The 17,211-nt window shown below is 40.1% G+C and overlaps 1 protein-coding gene across 3 annotated transcripts in view; it reads left to right on the top strand.

Annotated features, from left to right (window-relative positions):
* The window catches only part of WIPF1 (WAS/WASL interacting protein family member 1), a 114,917-nt gene extending 98,115 nt beyond the window's left edge, over positions 1–16,802 (top strand). For all 3 annotated transcript variants that reach the window (XM_060016558.1, XM_060016560.1, XM_060016559.1), the window contains exons 4-8: positions 1,235–1,363; positions 4,375–5,169; positions 8,862–9,074; positions 9,810–9,923; positions 13,319–16,802. In XM_060016558.1, the coding sequence (XP_059872541.1) occupies positions 1,235–1,363; positions 4,375–5,169; positions 8,862–9,074; positions 9,810–9,923; positions 13,319–13,374 (1,307 nt within the window). In that variant the 3' untranslated portion in view covers positions 13,375–16,802. The remainder of the gene's footprint in view (positions 1–1,234; positions 1,364–4,374; positions 5,170–8,861; positions 9,075–9,809; positions 9,924–13,318) is intronic.
* Positions 16,803–17,211: the final 409 nt, after the last annotated feature.

Raw genomic sequence — 17,211 nt, forward strand, 5'->3', positions numbered from 1 at the left:
GTTAAGAGACAGTTTTTTAAAGAGGGTATAATCATGGCTCTAATACAGATATAAAATAAACATATATCAAAGATTTTATTTAGCTCATTAATTAATGAGGGAACCAATATAATGTTATCAATTCAAAGGAGAATTCGAAGTACCACACATATGTAGGCAGGTGAGTGTTGAAATGAATTTACAAATAGGTGCAAAACAGGTCAATCAATTGCATGACACTGAACACAACCAATATGCATTTCTATGGACAAATATCATTTGCATTATTATCAGTTTTGTACAATTTAATAGAGTTGCAGACTAGCTCAAAGGCAATGGGAAATAACCCAGAAGGCTAGACTGGATACTTAGTAATCTTTTTCTTTCTTCTTCCTTTTTTTTCTTGTTTTCTTGTTTGCCTATTTTGAAATCTTTCACAGTTTTTTGGCAACAAATGCAAAATAAAACAAAATCTTTGCATCGTCTCAAGTTGCAAAGATTTAAAAAATGTTAAAGTCTACTGTTGGGTTTTATGATATTAAAAAATTGAAATCAACCCGGAAGGCCATCAAATAGGTAGATGGATAAATAAATTACAGTACATTCAGTGTTCTAAAACACAATGCAATCCTTTAAACTCATGTTTTCAAAAAATATTTAGTGACATGGGAAATGCTAACAATAAAGTATTGACTGAAAAAAGCAGGCTGAAAACTATGTAGTGAATTTGGTCGTGAGAAAAAATATGTAAAATGAAAAAACAAAAAAAAACACCAAAACCTGGCAGGGAAAAATACACCAAAAAAGTGGGTATTTCAATGAAGCAAAATTATGGGATATTTTATTTTCTTCTCCTTTATTTTTACTGTTTCCTTTCTTCTCACCTTTTATTGCGTCTCCTCCCTTAAGACTTTCTTTCTTTGAAGATACTTTTATTTACCAAATCCTATGATACACAATAGATATTAACTCATGTGGCAGCCAGCCAAGCAGGGGAAAGTCATTATCTATTACTGATTCTTCTACCTCTGGGCTTGCGACTGCCCTGGAGTAGAAAGAACCCTCTGCTTTTCTGATGGAGGATAGGGTGAATCCTTAAAGTCCTACCCTTTAATGAAATTCCAGGTGTCCACCATGGGCTTAGGTTCTGCCAGCTCCCTGTTATATTGTGATTGTTTACTTGGGCGAGGACTGGTAAAGTTCTCTGGTGGTGTCTTCATACATGTGTAAAGGCTGTGTTTTCTTCCTTCTGCAGAACCTAAAGGAGCTGGTGGTGGTGGCGGAGGCGGCAGTGGGAGTTTTGGAGGGGGTGGACCACCCGGTTTGGGAGGACTGTTCCAGGCTGGGATGCCAAAGCTGAGATCCACAGCCAACAGGGAGAGTGGTAAGGAGAGTTTCCTTCCTTAGTTACTGAAGACCAGGCTGAGTCTGGCGGTTTTGAGACTTGGCATCCCCTCTAAGGCATTGTGCCCTGTGAAACATTTTAGATTTCTTGAAATGTTAACACTGTTTTATAAGAGGGACTCAAGGGACTTTCCTGGTGGCACGGTGGTTAAGAATCCGCCTGCCAACACAGGGGACACGGGTTCAAGCCCTGGTCCAGGAAGATCCCACATGCCACAGAGCAACTAAGCCCGTTCTCCACAACTACTGAGCCTGTGCTCTAGAGTCTGCGAGCCACAACTACTGAGCCTACGTGCCACAACTACTGAAGCCCGCACACCTAGAGCCTGTGCTCCGCAACAAGAGAAGCCGCTCTGCAATGAGAAGTCCGCGCACCACAACGAAGAGTAGCCCCCGCTCGCTGCAACTAGAGGAAGCCTGCGCACAGCAACAAAGACCCAACGCCGCCAAAAATAAATGAAATAATTTTTTACAAAAAGAGGGACTCTATTTAGCATCTTTTTTTTTTTTCTTTTTAAATCAGGATCAGACAGCTCCATCGAGCTGTTAAATATTTGCCCAGTGTCCTTGGGGTAACTTGTACTTTTTTGTACTTTTCTAAAGGGTAAGCTAGAGTGGGAAGAAAAGGAAGGAGCAAATGGGACTTGCCACCCCTGGAAACTCTGCCTGGTGACCTGGCAGATTCAGCTTTCTTTGTGAGGTAGTCTGACCCACCTGTTGAGTGTAGTAAATACTTGTGGGTCTCTTTTCAAATACACAATGGAGCATGTCATATGAAATATAATTACGTATCTCACAAAACCTAAAAAGGTGTTTTGCCTGACATTTGGCATTTTAGAACTAGTGATTCTAAGTATTCTCTGCAGGAAGCCATGGAAATGAGTCCTACAGGATTGTCTGTGAACACGATGGCACAGAAAGAAGTTAAACCTGGTCATGCCTAAATAAAATACCTTACAGAGTGTGTGAGGCTCTCCCCTGACTATGACAGAAGCTCAAGAAATTTCCCCATGAAACTTTACTTTTTAATGTTTACTGTGTTAGAAGAATTTTATTTCTAATTCCATGGTCTTTTAAAATGTCCACTGGGAAAGTGTGAAACTGTCACATTCATATGAAGATAAAGTCACTGAATCCTCAGGGTTACCTGGCTATTTTAGTTTTGGATTGTCAACATCTAGAAGGAGACTCAAGAATATGAGAGATTCTATCTTGCCAGGCCTGCATTTAAATTTGTTTATTTAAAACCCACTGAAAGGACTTGAGGCAACTGACAAATGTATACATTCAGTACTTTAACAGTAGGTGAAGAAATTCAGGCAAAAGACAACTGGAAGTAAAACAATGAAATGAAGATGGAATTTAAGTTAGTACACAAAATGCTACAGTATTTGCACAGTATACTATCTGCATAATGGGTCCCATCCCTGTAACATATATGTGGATAGTAACTGCACCTTTAATCCAAATTTGGAAGGTAAAACTTATCACAAGCTGGTGACATAGAACTATACCACACAGTCAAGGAAAATATAGCTCATGTCTAGTGCTAAAGTCAAAATAAAAAATTCTTTCTAGAGTTCACATTATTCATAAATCCAGCCAGATGTCTCTCATCGTGCCTTGGATAAAATCTGAACGCCTTCTGGCCGACAAGGCTCTCTATGACCCGGCCCCTGCCAGCCACTCAGGCTGCATTTCGTAGGGTTCTCCTCCATGCTCACTGTGCCCCACACACATAAAAGCCTTGGTTTTTTAACCTGAAGCTCATTTCCACCTCAGGGTCTTTGCACCTGCTGGCCCTGACTGAAGCACTTCTCTTCCTCCTCTCCATGGCGGGCCTTAGCTCAAATGTCACATCCTCAGAAGGGCCACCCCCATCTAACCTGGCCTCTCTGGGCATTCTTCATCTCATCAGCCTATTTTAGTTTCTTTTTAGTCCTTATAACTATCTGAAAATATTTATGTTTACTGGTTTTTTGTTTATCTCCCCCAGAAGAACATAAACTACAAGAGAGCCAGATCTTTTCTGTTTTGTTTACTCCTCTGCCTCTAGCATCTAGAATAATGGCTGACGTATAGTATAGCAGGTTAATATTTGGTATATTAATTAGCTCATAGTTGAACTGGGTAAAGTTTTTTCAGACTAAGCATTTTACAAGAATTAGTTTAGGTTCTAAGAGACTCTGGGGTGGTGGTTTGGGTTTTTCCATAACTTTGGTTCCTCTTTAGCTCTTCCCTTTGTTGAACCAAAGTAGTTGAATATTAATTGTGTATTAATAGTAGGGTTGTTCTGTCCTGTCAGTATTAAAGTGGAAGTTGACCTAGTAGGGAAAAACGTTGTATAGTTGCCTACTTGTTGGTAGATTAAGACCATCCACTGGTGTCAACTCTTTTAAACTTTGACAGTTTCTTTTTCCTTTGACAGTTTCTTATTTCAATCATAACTCTTCCACTATATTTTTCCATTCTCTCTTAGAAATTTACCTTTAAAGGTTCTAGGTAAGCCCTCCCATACAGAAACTTATATTGGGATAACTAATTTCTTCATCTAAGAAAGCTACATTATTTTTCAAACCTGAGAGGTACAGGGTGGGGGGACAGGGATAGTGATGGCGAGAAAAGAAAATCATTAGCAGAAATCCCATGTACCAGTGCCATCCTGTTCTCGACCTCTTGTAATGAACGGATGTCTCCAGAACTCTTACCAACCTCATCCTGGTTCTTGTCCATCCATAATGCCAAGAGAGCTCTCCAGAATCCCTTTGAAAGCTGATGGGTTGTGGAATCTGGGAGTAGAAGAGAAACAGAGAGCTGTGATCTGTCCCTCTGCTTCCAGGAAGGACACACAAAACCTAGTTTATATAAGTAATAGTTACCTGTCGTTTGCAGCATCTAGGAAAGGGCTTCCAGTAGCTGGCAATTTACTCTAGTTCTCTGATTGCCTTTAAGGTTCCTAACTTTCTGATTTTTTTTTTTTCTGTTCTTCAGATTCTGGAGGGAGCCGACCCCCGATTTTGCCACCAGGAGGAAGACCGACATCTGCCAAACCTTTCTCGCCCCCAAGTGGCCCAGGGAGGTTCCCTGTGCCTTCTCCAGGCCACAGAAGCGGACCTCCAGAACCTCAGAGGAACCGAATGCCTCCCCCGAGGCCCGACGTGGGCGCGAAGCCTGATAACATTCCGCCTCCAGTGCCTAATACTCCAAGACCCGTTCAGTCAAGTCTGCACAACCGGGGGTCCACCCTAGTGCCCGGGGCCCCCAGGCAGCCCAGCCCCGGGCCGACTCCTCCCCCTCTCCCCGGAAACCGAGGGGCTGCTTTCGGGGGAGGCTCCACCCGCCAGACCCCGTCAGGCTCCTCCTCGCCCTTCTCCAACCGGCCTCCCCTCCCCCCTACCCCGAGCAGGGCCTTGGATGACAAACCCCCTCCTCCGCCCCCTCCAGTGGGCAGCAGGCCCCCCATCCACAGGGAGGCCGTCCCTCCGCCTCCCCCTCAGAACAGCAAGCCCCCGGTGCCCTCCACCCCGCGGCCTTCCCCCTCCGCGCAGGCCCCGCCCCCGCCCCCCAGCCGGCCGGGCCCTCCCCCAGTGCCCCCAGGGTCCGGTGGCGGGGGCGGCGGCGACGAAATCCCGAGGCTCCCACAGCGGAACCTGTCCCTCTCGTCGTCCTCGTCGTCGTCGTCATCATCTGCGCCTCCCTTACCTTCACCTGGGCGGTCGGGACCTCTTCCTCCCCCGCCCGGCGAGAGACCCCCTCCTCCAGTGAGGGACCCACCGGGCAGATCAGGTATGGCCAGAGCGCGGTGAGTTGTGCCCCTGTGACCCAGCCAGCCCAGAAGTCACTACCAACTGCACACGAAGAGAGCTCAACAAAAGCTTAAGTGAACTCTTGGGCTGCTTTGACCTTGGAAGTGACACATAACCCATATGATTTCCTCTTGGCCTCACATAACCTCTGAAGAGAGTGGGACCCATACTTCTGTCCACGTTTCAGAAGTGAGGAGACTAAGTAACCAATGAAGTGAAATGATCCCAAGCGAGTTAATAAAGAACAGGCCACTCACTCACCTTCCATCTCACCACTCTACCTGACATCTCCTGAAAGGGAATTTCTGCTGTCTTAACTGGGAACTAAATACCCATCTCCTGCAGGAGGGCCCATTATTCCAACAAGAAGGGCAGTTATTTAAGAGTGAATGCACTTCCCCTGTACTTCTCTTCATCGGTCAAGTTTTGACACATACTAGAGTCCATTTTGCTGTCTGTTCACATCTCTGACACATAGATCCCTTGGAGAATCAGATAAAGGTATAATAAGGCCTTCTCTCCATAAAAATGCTCATAAGCATAAACTCAAAATTGCCTGCTGTTTCATGGATTGAAGGACCTGCTGAAGCCCATCTGTGTCCCCACCCAGGGCTGGAAACCTGGATCTAAGGGGAGAACCTGCACAGTGTGAAATGAAGTGTGAGGAGTCTGTACTCTCTCTCCTACTTTTAATAGGTGCTTGTTTGTTTTCTGTTTGTTATTGATGGATTCAGAAGAACTATCTAGTTTTGGAATTTAACCTTACCATACCTACAGGATGTCTGGAAATGGGGCATTTTGTGCTCTGTGAGAAGCTAACTGACCTTTGACCCCCTGACCTCAGGAACCTAATAAACACTTTTTTAAAATAGTCCTCAAACTTGACCACATACTGGAATCACCTGGGAGCTTTAAAAACCACCATGCCTGGGTTCCTACCCCAGGATTTCTGGTTTCATTGGTCTGGGTTACAAACTGGGCATCAGGATATTTGGAAGCTCCCCGGTGACTGTAATGTGTAGCAAAGTGAAAACCACTCCTTCAAACCACTTTGCCAGGGAGAGTCAGCTACAAATATAAAAAGTTGGTAGTCTATTCAGTCTAGACATTGTGGCAGCTCATTAAGTATGCTTCAATGAACAAATAAGAACAAGTAGTCAGATGAATGAAATGCATCATTTTCTTCTTATCTAACAGGTATGGATTTTCCCACAAAATGGCTGAGGAGCTGTTTGCTTGGTTCTACCAAATGATTTAATCAACAGATTAAATATTCCCCCAAATAGGATAGGCAGTGATATATATTTGTTGTTTCTTTCAATTACATTAAGTCATACCTGTTTATTGTACAAAATACATAAAAGTATAATGAAAATAAAAATCATCTATAATTCTGCCACCACCATCATCCAGATATAACATTGTTTATATACCCTTTCAGTCTTTTTTAAATGCATATATATACATGTTTGCAAAATTAGTATCATACTACATATATTGTTTGCTAATTTTCTTTTTATTTAATTTAGCTCATTATTTTCTGACATGATTAACTCTTCTTTTACAACCTGACTTTCAATGGCTGCATAATATTAAATCCCACAAAAGTACCTTGGCTTATTTATTAGTCACGTGGTCATACGGGCCATTTCTAGAGTTTTGCTATTGCAGATAATGCAGGGATACATTCTTGTAGCCAAATATTTGTGCACGTCTCTGTGTATTTCTTTTGGATGAAGTCCTAGGAATGGAATTCCTAGGACAATGGATGTACACAGTAAACTATGGATTTCATAGGTATTGCCAAATTAGCCTCTAGAAAATTCCCACCAATTTACATTTCCATAAGGAACCTATGAGAAGTCATCAAGGGCCATCTATATTTTGAGAGGTGGCTTGGCTTCATTGTTAGGGGAGTGTTTTAGAATTTGACAGAATGGAGTCAAATCCTATTCTTCCACTCATTAGTGTACTGATTTGGGCTCTTTAACCTTCCAACACCTCTGAGGCCTCACCTGCTGTCCTGATGCTCCTCGGGGCTGTTGTAAGAATTAAATGAGACCAGTGTGTATAGTGGTTATCTTACTTCCCCCCATGTAGTAGCATTCAACAAATGATCATTTTCATTATTATACTGCCAACAGGAAATAGAAATCTGTTTTCTGTTATGCTTGCCTAGGTTTGGAGCAGAGGGCTGGAAGGTTGGAGAGTAAGGAACATGAACAGTTACTTTAAAAGAGAGAGAGATCAAGTTGATCAGGTTACGTAGTACCAGGCCCCATAGTATTGGAAGTCTAGTTTGCATTCAGTGACAGTTATGTGGTGGTACTACCACTGCCATTAAGCCCACAGCGTGTGAGCCACTTCTCCCCCCAGTAAATCTACTCATACTAACTAGGACTCCAGCAGTGAGAAGTAGATGGGGCAATGAATAAACCCTACCAGATTAGGCACTGAAGACTCCTTGGGAGACGAACCAGGGCTGGGCATGCCTCCCACCTCCATCAGAGATCTGGGTGGGTCATTCACTTTAAGGTCCTCTAGTTGGATTCTGAATCTGTAATTAACAAGACGTATTTATACTTATAGCACCATAAGACATTGTGTTTACATAAAGATGTCAGCATGTTGCTAGTGGAACACACCACTGAAGGTCAGGAATAATTACTAAGGCCATTTTGATTTGCATGAGAGATGCTCAAGTTCTTTTTTTCTTTTTAAAAATTTACTCATGACCCAAACAGCCTCTGCATTTGGAGGATGGGAAAAGCAAGATATGTTCCTTTGTACTATCAAAAAGAAGAATTTACTTTGAATTATTTACTAAGAACTTAAAATTTTCTGATTATACCACACCACTGCATTTTTAAAACATGGTTTCAAATACTATATAATACTTTTTATTTGCTTTTTGACTAAGTATTTCTGGCAACAGTGCAGTGAGAAAGGTGTTCTTTCATAGACAGGAAATCAAGTTCCACAGGACAACCAGCCTGCACAGGGTCAGGATACTGCACCAGCATTTACAGCCATGCACATCGATTAGCTGATTGTCACTCCCTCTGTTAATCTGACTCCCCAGAGAGGAAGAACCAAGAAGGAACTCCTACTGTTCTCGGGATAACTGATGTTTGGTTTCCTGATCCCCCTTCTGCCTGGAAACAGATCATATGCATCACAGAAACATGCTTGTATAATTAGCGGTAATACTATGCATTTAAAGAACTTAGTCCCTCTGGAGACCTAAAATAAGTTCATAACTATCTTATTTTTAAAACAGCATTTACTTAATAAGTAACATGTCACAGTAATTAGTTCAACAGCTATTTAAAAGGAATTTTAAATGTTTTTTAAAGTATACAGTTGTCAATATAAACAAATGATTACCATTGTCAACTGCATCACCTCCAATCTCAACTCAAAGCCAAACAGCCATTTAGCTATCAATGTGCACTTGTTCCACGTATGTGTGTACATTTGTGCATTTCTGTGCTTATATGCGCCTAATCATTTCTTGGCTAAACCTCCTAGGAACTCTCCACCATTTCTCCACATTCCCTAGTAAAAGGGCATGTATCCAGCAGGCACTCAATAATTGCATGTTGATGACCATGATGATAGTAATGTACAGTGTAAGGTATAGCACTAAATGTCATTTTTCTTTTGCTCCAGGCCCTCTCCCACCACCTCCTCCAATGAACAGAAATGGCAGCACATCTCGGGCCCTGCCTGCCACCCCTCAGTTGCCATCCAGGAGTGGAACAGACAGTCCCAGAAGTGGGCCCCGGCCTCCGCTTCCTCCCGACAGGCCTGGCACTGGGGTGCCTCCCCCACCTCCACCATCAACATCAATTAGAAACGGCTTCCAAGACTCTTCATGTGAAGGTGAGGTGTGGTCCCGGCTCCTTGGAAATGTAAAAGCTATAGTAGGGCAGCAGTTGAATGGCAGGTGTGTTTGTGTCTGTTTGTATGTTTGCATTAACATTTCGTGTTTGTGTGACCCTCATTGTTATCATACTGCACAGCACTAATCTAAGCACTCTAGGGCCCACCATGATTTCAAATGAAAAATACTAATCCCCCTTCCTCCACTCCCCAAAAAGGCAGATCATTTTTCTCTGTTCCTTGTTTGAGTCTCATTTTGGTTAACTTTCCAGAGGTTCCAGAATTCTGAAAAGAACCATTTTTGTAGCTAACCTTATACCTACCTTTCTGAACAGTTCATGGTGGGTAAGAGGCCCAATGGCCTGCAGATATTGAGCAGCTTATCTCTGCCATTGTTATCAGAGGGTCCTAGTTATTCCTTCCACTGATGAAGGAATAATTAAGAAAGGCATCCCAAACCTTAGTCCCCAGCTCCTGAGAGGGACTGGCTGGGTCCTAGTCACTCTAGTTAAAGTCACCTGGATCTGTCTTTGGTTTGATATGCAGACCACTATATTTTATCGCTGTGCTAATCAGTGACATTTGTAGCACTTCCGGCTTTTCTCTAAACTTCTAGACATAAAACCAGAAGCGATCTCTGCCATTCTCTCTGTATTTCATTCTGTGCCTTTCGTTACATAAGTCTTCCGAGAAGATTGTCTGTTACTGAAGATATTGTTTCTTTCTCTCCCTCAGATGAGTGGGAAAGCAGATTCTTCTTCCATCCGATTTCTGATTTGCCACCTCCAGAGCCATATGTACCAACAACCAAAAGTTATCCCAGTAAATTGGCAAGAAATGAAAGCCGGAGTGAGTATTTCTACGAGGGCAATTGGATGCCTTCATACTTGAGTAGCCTGGGTTATACACAACTGAGGGTTGTATAGGAAATCCAGGTCTCTTGCCTGGAGTCGGGCGATTTCAGAGAAATCACTCCTGGATTTGGAACCATATAAACTCTAGTAAACTCCCTTTCTACACTCACTGAGGAAAATGGAGACATCCAGAATGCATATGAGAAATGATTATTTTAATGTGTCATTACAAGCTCAAAATACCTTGAGTTTGCTAGTAGGTTAAATTTTATTATTTTGCTTGTTTGGACAATCTTTCCCCATTTTGATCTTCCTAAGATGGCACAATTAGAGCCATCTTCTATTCCTACTAGTTTTGAGACTGGCAGAATGTCTAATTATAACAAAAACTCACTGTAACTGCCTTGATCGTTTAAATATAATCATAACTTTACAGAGCATTACATGAAAATTTTAAGTATACCCATAATCTCTCTACATAACATAACAGATATTTTCATTTTACTAGGTTGTCTTCTAATTTTTATCCATCTAATTCTGATTAATTTATATAGTTTAATAATTATAGAGTATGGGTTTTGCTGATGAGATTTATATAGCATTGCTGAGTAAACACTTCCCTATTTTATCACATGGTTTTTATTCTACAGAATTCCATCAAGTCAGCATATAATAATTTAGTTTACCATTATTGGACATTTAGATTGTTTTTTTCCTTATAGATGTAATGCTACCATAAAGAAGTGAATCAGTTTTCCCCTACTGAAAAGAAATACGTGAACAAGAAGAGGAAATAGAAAAACTGATATTTCACAACAATAAATGTATAGAACTAAGGAAGAATTAGCATGAAATATACATATATCACTGATGAGGCCCCATCTTGGAACAGCCTTAGCTTCAGACCAAACTCCCAAGCCAGAAATGAGTGGAGAAAAAGTGTTTGAGCATGTCAAAGAACTGTCACATGATCCTAGTCTTGTCCTCATTGCCCAGCAGAGTTCCTTCATGTACTCTGAGCCTAATGACTCTTTCTTAACACACAGTTCTTAATTTTTGCTTGGTTGGTTCCCAGCCTTAGAGCAGATTAATATCAGCTGAAGTCAAGGTTGGTTAGAAGCAAAATCACTGACTTCGGGGAGAAGAGATAGGTGGCAGTCTTGGGTTAAAGGAGGAGCTAGGAACACAGAGCTCTGCTAGGTATCACAGCACTGGACAATACAGTTGTTTCTGTTGGGTTATTAAGAACAAGACGAATTGTGCTTTGTGCTTCTGTTGAAGAATTCAAAGAATTAGAAAATATTTTAGAAAAATTTCCCTGAAAAAAATGCCAGAAGTAAATAGAATATTGCTGCTTGAAAGGACAAGTTTAATTCCTAGAAAAACTTATTTATGTGGAATACTGCATTCTAGATGATGCCTAATAAAAGAGGTATAACTGTAATAAAATTATCATACAAGAGTTGGTGGTTGAAATTTTTGGTGAAAAAGTCTTCACGTGGGAACAGCATCCTCGAGTTCTCTTCCCCCACCCCACTCTGTGCTATTTGTATATTTACGTCAATAACAGAGCCATCCTCCCCAGCCCCTCTAGATTTTTAATTTAATAGCTGAACACATTCCTTCCCCCCAACTTCCTGTCTTTATGACTGTCCACAGCTTGAGAACTGGAACTAGGCCCTGCTCACTACTGCATCTTCTGAAAGTGGCACAGAGCTTGAAATACAGCAGCATTTAAAAATATTTCTTAGATCGGTAAATTAATTTCCACAGCCCTCCAAAAATGTTTTTGTAGCTTTAAAAAAATATTTCTAGCATTGGGCATGTTTAATATTTTATAATGATAATGGATCATCTCTCTAACACAAAAAAAGTACTATGGAGTGGTTTTATCCTGCTCCTGTACCTGCCTCAGCCTCCAGGCCCACTACCTGGTAGGGCACCCAGACAGCCCTGAACAGTGCCTCCTAATTGCAGCTTTGCACAAGGCCAGCCCTTGTTTTGCTCAACATTTGTGGTGTGTCAATTGACAGTCAAGTCTCCATGACAGATAGCTGATTTACACACAGATGAGTCTTTCCTCAGGTCCCTGCCCAAGAAAAGACTTGGTTGGGATAAAAACAGGAAGAGGCAAGGTAATGAACTGCTACTGTTTTCCTCTAACTCCTCCCCTTGCTCAGAGATTTGTTCTAACTCAGGAATCCCTAAGTGGGCTACTTTGGTTGCTGTCAGGGAAGTGGTGGCCTGCTGAGGAATCCATCAATGCCAGTCCACCTGAGTATCAGAACTGTGGCCTTAGCAGACCTACTCCATTGACTCAAGTCCCTGGTAGACCTACTCACAGCATCTGAGCACCTGGTTTCATGCCTAACACCTGTTAGATCCTCAAAACAAAATGTGCATGGGACAAATGAATTTTTTAATTGTGAATGGATTTTAAACCTAGTTATGGCATGCTGACAGCCCATGAATATGCATAGTTTTTAAAAGAACACTATCAATAGAGTGAAGAGAAAACCCATGAAATGGGATAAAATATTTGCAAATCATATATCTGATAAAAGGTTAATATCTGGAATACATAAAGAATTCCTACAATTCAACAACAACAAAACAACCCAATTTTTAAAATGGTTGAATACCTGCACAGATATTTCTTGAAATAAGATATACAGCTTGCCAATAAGCACATAAAAAGATGCTCAACATCACTAATCATTAGGAAAACACAAATAAAACTACAAATAAAACTACCACTTTACACCTATTAGGATGGCTGCTATCAAAAAAGCATTGTTTAGAAATTAGAAGATATCTAAATGCCCCAAAAAAGGGGAATGATTAGATAAATAAACTACAGTATACTTATATAATAGAATGCAATGTGTCATTAACAATTATATTTGTAAAGAGTAATGACTTTGAAAAATGTTCAAATGGACTATATATGATCCTGTTTTTGGAAGGAAAAAGGGAACTGTTTATATATGGAAAATATACATATAATGTTATTGGTTATCTCTGCGTGGTAAAAGCATTGGTGAATTTTTGTTTTGTTTTTCTCATCCGTATTTTCTCAATCTATAATATATATATTATATGTAATGTATAATCACACATACTACGTGAAGAGAAAAAAAGTGACTTTTTAAAAACTTTAAGTTCGCACAAGTACTTGGTAGCCAGTGGTAGGTCATCCTTCTCTAGTAAAATTTGTTCAGATCCTTACTTGCTTCTTCCCCTCATCTCTCATGCACATGTGCAAGTTATTTACAGCCTTGATCATGGCGGGGGGCGTGTAGTGGGTTCTTTTGCAACCATTCTTAAGTTTTACAGTGAGAACATAAGCTTTCTAACCAAAATTTATATTTTGTCTATTTTTTCATCAAGGTGGATCCAACCGAAGAGAAAGGGGTGCCCCACCCCTTCCTCCTATCCCGAGGTGATCCTTGCCTGCTCTTCTCCACCCAAGCCCAAGAGCTCCTTCTGCTGTTGCTGTCCAAGTCGCACACCCTCCTTCTCTTGTCTTCCCTTGTCCCCTTCATGATGGCAATAGGGAAGAAGGGAGGTGATGTGGGAATGCATGTGTGCAGGGTGTGTATGCAGTAAAGAAATGCACCTCGCTTTTTATATTGTGTATATTCTTAAAGCTATTGCTTGCTTCAGCTATAGCCTGTTGGCTGCTTTGGGGATCAGTATAGGCTTTTGTGGCAAGTAGGCAGCGATGAATTGTGTCCCAGCTTTCAACCCATGAAATTCAAACATTCACTGCTTTTTTGCTACAGATCACGATATTAAGGTCCCTGAGAGCTGTTTGCTTCCATGCCTTTTTTGCATGTTTGGCCTCCTGTTTCCATGAACCACAGACCACCTAAGCAAGTTGCTTATATGAAATGTTTGCAGTTACAGGCTGTCCAATCTTTGGCCGTCCTGGACAGAGCTGTCCAATAGAAATATAGTGTGAGCCACATATACAATTTTACAATTTCTAGTAGCCACATTAAAAAGGAAAATAGGTGAAATTAACTTTAATATATTTTATTTAACCGACATCCAAAATATCATTTCAACCTGCAATCAATATAACAATTTTAATGAGATATTTTATATTCTTTTTTTGGTACTAAGTCTTCAAAATCTGGTATGTATTTTACACTTAGAACACATCTCCATTCAGACTTGTCACATTGCAAATGCTCAATAGCCACACATGGTTGGTGGCTTCCATGTTGGACAGCACAGGTCCAGAAGATAGAGGCTAGTGCAAAAACCTCTTGTTTAAAAAACAAAAAAGCAAGATGAGCTTTAGCAATTCAAGAGGTAACTAAAAATAAAGTTAGGACCCAACACCTTGTTTGGCAAACAGCTTTCCTTAGATTTTTCTCCCTTATTTCCCTCTTCCCTGGAAATCTGTATGCAGATGTTGCTTCACAGTACCAAGGTCAGAAATTGATATAATAGGGTTTACAGTCATGTGGAATAAAGCCATTGGAGAGAAACTGAAAGCCAGTTGGGGCTCTGGGGCTTAGAAGCAGCTGCCTTGAGCTCATCTGTCGGTTGGCCTCCTGCCTTATGCATGGGAAGTGGCTTCATTCCTCTCCAGCTCAGCGTGCTCCTTAGGGCAGGAGGCTCATAGGCTCCATAGTTGTGGGGAAAGTCAGGGAAAGGTAGCAAATCAGAAATGTGGAAGAAGGGGACAGTTTTGAGTTGATGGACAAAACTCTAAAAATCTAAATCTGGTGATTATGGGGTTGAGAGAAAGAGACTGCTGCAGGAAATTGGAGGGAACTTGTTTTGAATCTTTCTGGGAGAATCATTTGCCTTGGATCTATGCAAATAAAGCTCCCCCAGAGGACCATAGGGATGAGCCAGCCTTGCCCTTTTTGTATGGTTTTGTTTACAAAACTTTACTGGGACTTTTAAATCTAGCTATACACTTGGAAAAAAAGATTTCCATTTAGATGTTTTATATGGTTAATTATGTTTAAAATTTACCATTACTTATTTTTTTAAAGTTCACAGCTATATATGTATATGTATATCTACCTAAACTTTGTATTATGGTTTCAGTGAATTGTTCATGTATTACTGGGAGATGCTAACAAGAAATCAATCCAAAGAAAAATTTGAAAGAAGCATTCCTATTTATAGAATAAATGTTTCATTTATATAAAAGCAAAAGAACTTAGAGTTCTAATAATGGGATGTCTAATAACTTATGAAGTTGCCCATTTGAATCTGTTGTATTTTTATAACTTTCCTTGCCAAAGTCCTGGGCTTATTAAGTACATTAGAGAATTTGGGTTCCCCGCCCACCACCATTAATTTGTCTTTCATACGTTCACTTGAGGGCCTTTACCCAAAGAAAATCAAGAAACATAAAGGTGTAACAAGCTTGGCAAAGTATTTTCAAAAAAAGTTTTTAATCTCTAATATTTTGGTAATATAGCAGCAGCATCTTATTTTGAATTCTTTGATCAGATATCAATAGTTGGTAAAAATCCCTATGATAAAGCCTAATGACCCACTTCAGAAAAGATGGAGTTGGGCCTTCCTAGCAAATATGGCAGAGAAAAGTCTGACCCAAAGAAAATGGGTCTGAATTTTGTAAAGTGTAGTAAGTATGGCCAATTTCCTTATATATCCCAATTTTGCAGATACCATCCTAAGTTTGAAGCAGGGTCACAGCTCAAAGTTGCTATTCATCCAGGATAGAGATGTTTTAAAATGTATTTTTTAAGTGAATATTCCATTAATACATGTACACCCTTTCTTTGAAAGTTAGAAACCTAATCACATCCCAAAGTTTGAATGAGGTTCTATGCTAAAATCGTCAACTATGGCAGATCACAAAAATTAATAGTTACTTCCCTGAAACCAGAGCTTACATATGTTTTTTCCCCATAAAATTTCCAGATAAATGTATTCAAGATGCAATACAGTATCTTAATATTCACATATTTTATAATGAAATGTATTACAGTATTAAAATTCAGTGTTCAGTATTTATTTCAATATGCATTTTATTTAGTAAAAACCAAGAAAAATGTTTAATCCAGTGGTGCCTTACTTGGTGATTTGCAAGAAATTGACTTTTTATGTCTAAGTAGCAGATTATTTGCATATTTGTAAGAACTGTTAGGCCTTTATAGTTTAACTTGTAATACCAATTTTGTTATTTTAGTAGCAGAAATGTGATGACTGTTAAAGTGCCCAAAATTTTCTGGCATGAAATTAATTTTTCCCTATTTATAGTCAGGGGCTGTAAAGAAAGAAAATGTTTTTCATACCACTGCATTATGTAAACATGCACATTTTGGTACCTATGTCATCAGGGTAGTTTATATGGTGGGGTAGGACCTACCCTAGACATCTGTGTCTTTGTAAGTTAGCCAGACAATAAATAAATGCAGAATGATAAGACTGTCATCTGGTGGGTTTTATTTTAAGTACTCTCTATACAAATATAAATAAATGAAAAAGCAAGTGTCTGTTTTCTGCTTTATACTCTGGTAAAGAAAGACAAACTCAAAAAAAAAGAAGAAGAAGAAGATCCACAAAGTAAGTAAATATTCAGTGCATCCACTTTCTAATCCCCTTGATTTCCTGAGAACTTGCATTTTAGTCAAAATCTGTAGTCTGCTTCCTTGAGGCAAATGCTGCTTCTACTCTGAAGTAAAGGATGGATGGTGGAAGCAATGGAAGATGTAATTACAAAGATTATCACTGACACTGATAAACAAGGAAAGGCCAATGGGAATTTAGGAGGCCTGATAGTTTTTCTGTTTTGGAGGGTTTTTTTGGACAATTACTGTATTTCTAAAATAAAAAAAAAAAAAGATTTGCAAACTGAACTTAAACATTTGTAAAAACTGAGATTCTTAATTTATAGCTTCAATAAATTCAGTACTAAGCTGTACTACAATAACCTTTCTTTCTGGACACAAAAATTCTCTTTTAAAAACTCCATTGATCATTCCCATTGTGATCTCAGAGACACAGTAACCTACTTCAGTGCTTGAGATGGAAAAAGCACAGAGAAAACCTTAAGTTAGTTGTCTTTGACTTCTAAAATCCCTCTCCAATCTCCAGGTTAGTGTAGCTTCCTTCAGTCTTGGTAATCTTGACACTGAAGCATAACTGACTTGACCTTTGCCCCTTTCCTCCTTGGGGATGCCACTGGAGGGCAGGCAGAAGCACAAGATATAATTTCCGCCACCTGTCTTCCTAGACAGGAATTAATTGTAAACATCTCTATTCCTTTCCTAACTTTATCTCTTTTG

The sequence above is a fragment of the Delphinus delphis genome, chromosome 7, assembly GCF_949987515.2.
Source record: "Delphinus delphis chromosome 7, mDelDel1.2, whole genome shotgun sequence".
In the NCBI taxonomy this organism is placed as follows: domain Eukaryota; kingdom Metazoa; phylum Chordata; class Mammalia; order Artiodactyla; family Delphinidae; genus Delphinus; species Delphinus delphis.